Genomic DNA, 7,917 nt, shown 5'->3' on the forward strand with positions numbered 1-7,917 from the left:
TGATAGAAAAAGGGTTAATTAACATTACAGTGCCAGAAATTAAACAGAATATTACAAGTAATTTCCTAGCACAATCACCCCAAAAAAAAAAACAAAAATTTTATAATAACAATAATAACACAATTTTTTCTTTTTTTTATTTAATTAACATTAATAAAGCTAAACTTTTTTATTGAGACCTCATCTTATTAAGTTGGTTCAAAGCAGGCTGCAAAATATTGAAAAGCACCCAACCAATTGCAGGCAACACCACTAACAACAACAGTGTCCCTCTATTATCACTCCCAGCACTCTCACTCGCTGCTTGGGCCTCTGGTGTTGCTAACAAAAGCCCACTAAGCCCAAGCCCAAGCCCAACAATAACAGCCTTCTCATTCCTCATTTTGTTAATCTGATTCAAAGCAGGCTGCAATATGTTGAACAGGACCCACCCAATAGCTGGTACAATCGGCAGCAATAGGGCCAGCCCACGGTTGTCACTTCCCTCGGCGATGTCAGCGAGTTGTTGGGCCGCGAATGCCGGGTCCACTGAGCCCAATGTTGCGAAGATTGCTCCGGCGATTGCTGGGGCCGTGATTATTGGGCTTGGGCTTAGGCCGGTGGTGGGTAATTTTGGGAGTGAAATGGGCTTTGAAATGAGCTTTGTTGTAGATGATGGAATTGTTGACTTGTTGTTAAGAGTCAAGGATTTTGCATTGAGTGCTGCCATTGTAGTAGTTGCCATTGTAGCTGCCATTTTTTAAGTTGATGAGAGAGAAAATGAAATAATTTGATGAGGTTGAAAGAAAAAGGAAGGTGAGGAGTTTGTGAAGAGGAAATAAGGGATATAGGAGTGAAGTAAGGAAGGAGGAGAATGAACCAATAGAAATGGGGTTTCTAGATTCTTCTCTTATCTCTAAGATTGTGTTTGTTGAATTTTAGACCTCTTGTTTTATGACCCACCACTAGTTTCTTATCAACTTTGCTTCAAATATCAAGTTTTTCTTTGGTTCTGTTTTTTCTCCTGTGTTTCATATGTGTTTTTTTTGGTTCTATTTTTTTCCACTTGTTTTTTGAGTTGCACTTGGTTTTTTCCTAAGTTGTCGACATGTAAAAGATTATGAATTATTACTAATTTAAAAGTAGTGAAGTTTTTTGTTAAATGTGTTTCAATGTGTAATATATGTCCTAAATTTTATTATGGGGTTGTTTGGCAATCGGCGAGCTGTTGGCTGTTGACTTGTTTGTTTGGCTTGTTTGACTAGCCGGAAGTATTAGCTGTATGGGTTGGCTTTTTAAGTTATTGTTTAAGCCGCCTGTTTACAAAAGTGTTTGGTAAAATTATTAATGGTTGTTAGCTGTTTATTAGTAATAAAGTGGGTCAACAAGCCAAAAGCCAATAGAAAAATCTACTCTTATTACCTTTTGGCTTTTGGCGGAAAAGCTAGCTTAAAAGCCAACAAAAAAGCCAACTACCAAACATATTTTTTGGCTGTTTGACCAAACTAAAAAGCCAAAAACTAAAAGGTAGGCAAAAAATCAATTGCCAAACACAATAAAGAATGACTATGAGAAGTGGCATATGGAAAATAAGTTAAGATAAGAACTTAAGTAAATGATTTTTTTTCAAAGCCATGTTGATTTTTATTATAATCACTCTAGCTTGTCAACTCATCTCATTCTTGAACACCAGTTAGGACTTCGTATAATTTCTGGTACATGCACTTAAAAGACGGGTTAGATGGCTCTTGGTCGTTCTGGGTTGTGTCTTGTGCTAAGTCCACGTGTTTTGAGATTAGTTAGGCCCGGCCCACAAGTTTCGCGTCGGGTTGAAGTTTTCAAAAGATATGTATCGGGTCGCGCCAGGCTTGTGTGCTTAGGGAAAATTGCATTAATTTTAGCATGTTTTGTCGTGTTGGGCCTTATCGTGCTTCTCCCATATAAAGGCGAGTCAGGCCCAGCCCACGCCCCACATGCATAGCAACGTATCGTGTTGTGCTTTTTTCGTGATGGGCCGTGCCGGGCTTCGAGCTGGCCCAACCCAGTGCCATCTTTACATGCACTATTGCATTCATTTTTCAGTTCATAATAATAATAATAACGTTTGTTCATTTCAATTTAATAATAACAACAACAACAATAATAATAATAATAATAGTAATGACGTTTGTTCAGTTCAGTTTAGTTCAGCTCCAATTAGTTCAGTTCAGCTCAATAAATCAAGATAGGCTCTTAGTGATGTGGTATCTTCTTGGTGGAAAAGAGGAGTGACACGTGACGTATATCCTTGATAAAGAACGCCTTTTAATATATATAGTATAGGTCCCAATATTAAAAAAAAAAAAAAAAAACGCTAGCTTTAATTCAGTACATGTATGAATGTTATTTGATTTACTTTCCCCGCCCCCCCCCTCCCAACTTACTATCTTCTACAATTACATTCATTTTTTACCATTTTTTCTCCTTTATATTCATTTTCTAATTAAAACACATTATAAATATAAAAATTTATTACACTTATAAACATCTTGTGTATTGCGCGGATCAGTTGTATACAAATGCTATATCCATTTACAATTCAAATAAAGTTTTATACTCCCTCCGTGTTTAAATACTTGCTCCATTTCTCCATGCGCTGAGTTTTAGGAGAAATTGGATAAAATAATAAAATATGGAAGTATTGGGATAGGTAAGAATAAAAAATTGTAAAAAGTAAAAGTAGTGGAGAGAATTGGAGGATAGATAATATGAAAATAATTAAATATGATCATGGTAAGTCCACTAGGTGAGAGAAATTAATTTAATATTATATAAGCTTTCTAAATAAGGAAATGGAGCAAGTATTTAAAAACAAACGAAAAAGAAAAGTGGAATAAGTTTTAAAAACGGAGGAAGTATATATGAAACTATCCTTCCATTACGTATTCAATCTGTGTCCACGTGTATAAGAAATTTGAGTTTTTTTTTTTTTTTTTTTTTTTTTTTTTTTTTTTTTGTTTGTTTGTTTTTGTGTTTCATACTGTATTGTTTTGGAAATAAATGTTATGATTGAGATATTGTACTTGGTCTAAATTTTGTGTTTGTAATTTGTATCATATACAAGGGGGCAAAGTTAATTACTCCATACCACCTTTTCAATTAATGAATAAGGAATGTTATATATATAGGTTAATTGTCATACTAAATTTGGTATTTCGCTAACATATTGTAATGAGAAACCAATGAAGATAAGTCCATTTTAAAATATGCATTATTGAGAAACCAATCAAACTAAGGGTCCACTACTACAAAAAAGGCCAAAGAAACCTATAATAAAAGAGCTGTTGGTTACTAGAACAGGTCTCTTTTATATAAGAGACCTAATAATAGTGATAACAGATCTCTAAAATGCTAAAGGGCCCACCACTTTTTTACTTGAGATAGATTAAGAGAATTAAGAGACCTGTTGTATATTTCAACAGGTCTCTTATGTGTGTAAAGGCCCACAGCCCACTACGACCCTTTCTTGCTTTTCTTTCTATTTTTTTTATCAAAATTTTCCTTCTCATTATCAATCATACGCCCATCTCTTTCTCAACCCCCCTTTTATGCGCCTCTCTCCTTCACCCTCATCACTTCTCCTTTCATCTCCATTTTCTTTTTTTTTAATCCTTGAACAATTGACTGCGCCATTAAATCCTCCGAGCCTCATCTACAGCGTTATTGCATCCTCGTCCTACAACGGCGTTGTCTCCTTTTAACTCGAGTTAGAGGATTTAAATGTCAATTTTGATCAAGAAAACTCTATAGAGTCTTATGGTCAAATTCGCCCAAAAAATGCCACAATTTGCAAAGGTATGTTTCCATATTAGTTTTAATTTGAATATTTTGAAATATTTTTGAGTTGGTGACAAGGTGTTTTAGTGGAGGTGGTTTTTGGTTAGATTGGGTACGTGGCTGGTTTTTTCGTGGGTTGATAGGGTTTTACCTGGGTAGGGGTAGTTTTTGTTTTAATACAAGGGTTGTTGCGGGTTGTGGTTGTTAGGGTTTTACCTGGGTAAGGGTAGTTTATACGGGATCGGGATGGTTTTCACGGGGTGGGGGTGGTTTAGCACGGGGTTGGGGGTGGTTTCTACGAGGTTGGGATGGTATTGGGTTTTTGTACAGGGGTTAGGAGATTTTTACGGTGATGTTAAGTGAGGTTTAGGCTTAATGTTGGTGTTGATGGGTCAATTGATTGCTTGAAAATTGTCTATAGATGCTTGAAAATTGATGATTTTTCTGGGTTATTTTGGATATTATGATTGATTTATGCCTAAGAGTTGATTTTTGTGAAGATATAATGTTGTGTAAAGTGATTTATTCCCTTGATTTGCTACTGATAATGAGACTTCTATAACGAAATTTTTTGATGTTGTTCGATTGTATGACAAAATTAATTGATCTAAATTCATTAAGCTATACAGGAAGAGGATGATTTGTTGCTAATACAGTTGTTAAAGTTGTGTTTATGTTGTTAAAATCTAGTTTTTAATTTAAATTATAAGCTTTGGTGCATTTTTTTTAATTGATTCCCTTAGTGGTTTACAGGCGGATGAGCAATTCGAGAAATTCGCTAATCTGATGATGGAGGGCTAAAGAAATTACCAAGGATGGGAATGTTGTTAGTTTTGGTAACTTAGAAGTATTTCCATAAGTTCTTATATACTTGTAAATTATTCGTAATGTCTTATATACTTGTAAATTATTGTTCTTATATACCTGTAGATCTTACTCATTGTAAGTTACTATATATTAGTACATTCAATTTTAATATAAGTTTATGTAAATTTATCTAATTAATTGTTTCTTTTTGTAATTTACAATTTCTCTCTAATTTTAGAAGAGTAATTACAAAATAATAAATATATATCAACGATTTTTTTTAAAAAATAAATATATTTAAGAGACCTGTTATCTAATAGATAACAGGTCTCTTAATTGATATCAAAGAGACCTGTTGTCTTAAATAACAGATCTCTTCCCCTTCTTAAATTATTGTTCTTATATACCTGTAGATCTTACTCATTGTAAGTTACTATATATTAGTACATTCAATTTTAATATAAGTTTATGTAAATTTATCTAATTAATTGTTTCTTTTTGTAATTTACAATTTCTCTCTAATTTTAGAAGAGTAATTACAAAATAATAAATATATATCAACGATTTTTTTTTAAAAATAAATATATTTAAGAGACCTGTTATCTATTAGATAACAGGTCTCTTAATTGATATCAAAGAGACCTGTTGTCTTAAATAACAGATCTCTTCCCCTTCTTAAATATATGATGTAATTACATGCAAAGAGACCTGTTACCTTACTTAACAGGTCTCTTATTTATTTCAAAGAGACCTGTTCAATAGAACAGGTCTCTTTATCAAAGAGACCTGTGAGCTAGAGACCTCCTCTAAAGAGGTCTCTTATGCCATTTACAACGGGTCTCTTTTGCCTTTTTTGTAGTAGTGGTCTGTTCACATTTACTGAAGTGAGCAGAACTGAACTGAACTGATTGGAGCTGACTAAACTAAACTGAACTGATTAGAGTTGAACTGAACTGAACTGAATATTTTATGAGAGAAGGACATTAAGAGCTGAACTGAACTAACCTGATTGGAGTTGAGCTCAATTGAACTAAACTGAACTGATTTAAGCTGAATTGAACTAAAATTTAGCTGAACTGAATAGGCTCTAAGTGAAAGTCAAAATATATTCCCAAACCCAAATCAAACATATTCCTAATGTTAACATACTTTATTTTGGAACAGTGCTGGGAATTAATTTCCTTTTGTTTGCTGTAAAAAAAAAAGTTCCTAATGTTAACGTACTTATTAGACAGGTAAATACAAGTTGATATATGAGATAAACAAATTTTTTTAATTATAAGATATTTTTGTAAATAAATTAAGAACTTTTATCTTAAAAACGGGTCTCATATTGATGATGACTGGATAAAATTGTTGATTTATTTACCAAACATAGATTTACTTGGGCTTCCTTCTTATCAAACTGATCAACCCAAACTTTCATAGTTTCTTCCCATATACCCCATCTGTTCCATTATATATATGACACAGTCAAATATTGTACACATGTCAATGCACTAGTTTGACTTTATTTATATATAATTAAATATTAATGAAAATTATTTTTAAATTTATATTATAAAACTTTATATTAAAACCTATCTAATAACATATTTTATGATAAAATATATTTTTATTATGTTAGTAAAAAATTATGGTCAAACCTAATGCATGAATAGTGAAAAAAAAGTCCAACGTCTCATGTATTATATTATGAGACGGAGGGAGTACCACATAGTAGTAACTAGTAAGCTTGGGTTTTGGATAATGATGGGTAACATAAGTAAACGAAATTGTTAATACTTAAAAGTTAATGTTTATCTTTTGGATTACAACTTTTTGCGTGGATTTGTGCAAGAGATGTATTAGTTGAGAGCAATAGAGCACCATTTGCACATCTGCTAGTATTGATTGCAGTATTATTCTTTCGGGCAAGAAGAAATGCTTGTTTCTTTTAGATAGATAAAATTAAAATATTTACGCTGGACTAAGGGCCGGTTTTGTTTAGCTTAATTTCAGTTCAGTCCAATTCAGCTCCAACCGGATCTTATGAATATACTCCATAAATTTATTAGTAGTGTCTAATAAGTCAGCGTATGCATTAACCATCAAGATCATGTAGATAACAGAGCACATAATTAAGCAATAAGTTCGTTTAAATCAAGATAAGAACCAAAGGATAGATATTGCCACTCTTTCTTGGAATAAAAGTACAATTAATCGTGCCTAGTAAATAGCTGAACTGCGCACAATTAGAACTTAATTGAGACTCTAAAACCAAGGAGCTTAGTGAATAGATACCAAGGAGGCAAGCAGGGGTGGACCTTTTCTTAGGCTCGCAGGGGCTTGTCCCCCCAAAACATTTGTGAAAAAAATTAGTTGAACTATATTGTAAGATGCTTGTTAAACTTTAACTAAAGCCCACTAAAGAGGAGATCATAGGATATGTGATACATGTTTATTTAAAATAAAATTTTTCTAAGAGTTTTATTTGATGATTTTTAATTATTAAAATAAAGATCTACAAGCCTTACTTTAATTTTTGGCTAGATAATGAGATTGTGACATTGTGTTTTTCATTTTTGATATGACATTTGGCAATGACACTCATTAATATGAACTAATATCAAACTATAACCATTAACATGAAATTTCATCATAAACTACAGATTGACATTAACTTAGTAGGTAATTAAAAACATTATACTCGATGATATTTCTAATGACGATATTAATTTCATTAAAAAAAAAAAAAAAAAAACTCATGTCACGGGGTGTATTTAGTGTCTATTCTCAAATCAATTAAAAAATACGATAATTTTATGTCAATAGTTTAAGTTGAGTCATGTTTGGAGTCAATTAGTGTAATTTTGTTATTTGTTTAGCTCTTCTTATGGATTTATATTACGAGTATAAAAATTTAGCCCCCGATAGAGAAAGTTTAAAGATCCGCCACTGGAGGCAAGGACCATCATAAGTTATTAATAGCCAACAACACCTACCAAGTGAAGTGATAATGTGATATTCCTTCAAAAAAAAAAAAAAAAAAAAAAAAAAAAAAAAAAAAAGTGATAATGTGATATAGCCAAAAATCCCACAAAAAGGGTGGAGATGATTAAGACTCTTGCGCAAGAGATCAACCTCAATAAGCCAAAAGCAAAAGAGACAACCAAGGTCAATAATCAACAAAAATAGAAATTATCTCTTCAAAAAGTAAATTATGCAGAGGAAGTCAGAGCAATAGTTTTCAGACATTAATCCATAGGATGGGACTAAGTAACCATATATCCGAGGCATGCATAGACCATTTACACATTCGCACATTGAGCTGAA

At 32.5% G+C, this 7,917-nt stretch overlaps 1 protein-coding gene across 1 annotated transcript; it reads right to left on the reverse strand.

Moving 5' to 3' along the window:
* Positions 1 to 824, reverse strand: LOC145582759 (photosystem II reaction center proteins PsbY, chloroplastic-like). The gene has a single exon (XM_081639772.1). The coding sequence runs from the start codon at positions 734 to 736 to the stop codon at positions 170 to 172; it is 567 nt and encodes a 188-aa protein (XP_081495898.1). The 5' UTR covers positions 737 to 824; the 3' UTR covers positions 1 to 169.
* Between the last annotated feature and the right edge of the window lie 7,093 nt (positions 825 to 7,917).

This window comes from Chenopodium album, chromosome 15 (genome assembly GCF_948465745.1).
Source record: "Chenopodium album chromosome 15, dcCheAlbu1.1, whole genome shotgun sequence".
Classification (NCBI taxonomy): domain Eukaryota; kingdom Viridiplantae; phylum Streptophyta; class Magnoliopsida; order Caryophyllales; family Amaranthaceae; genus Chenopodium; species Chenopodium album.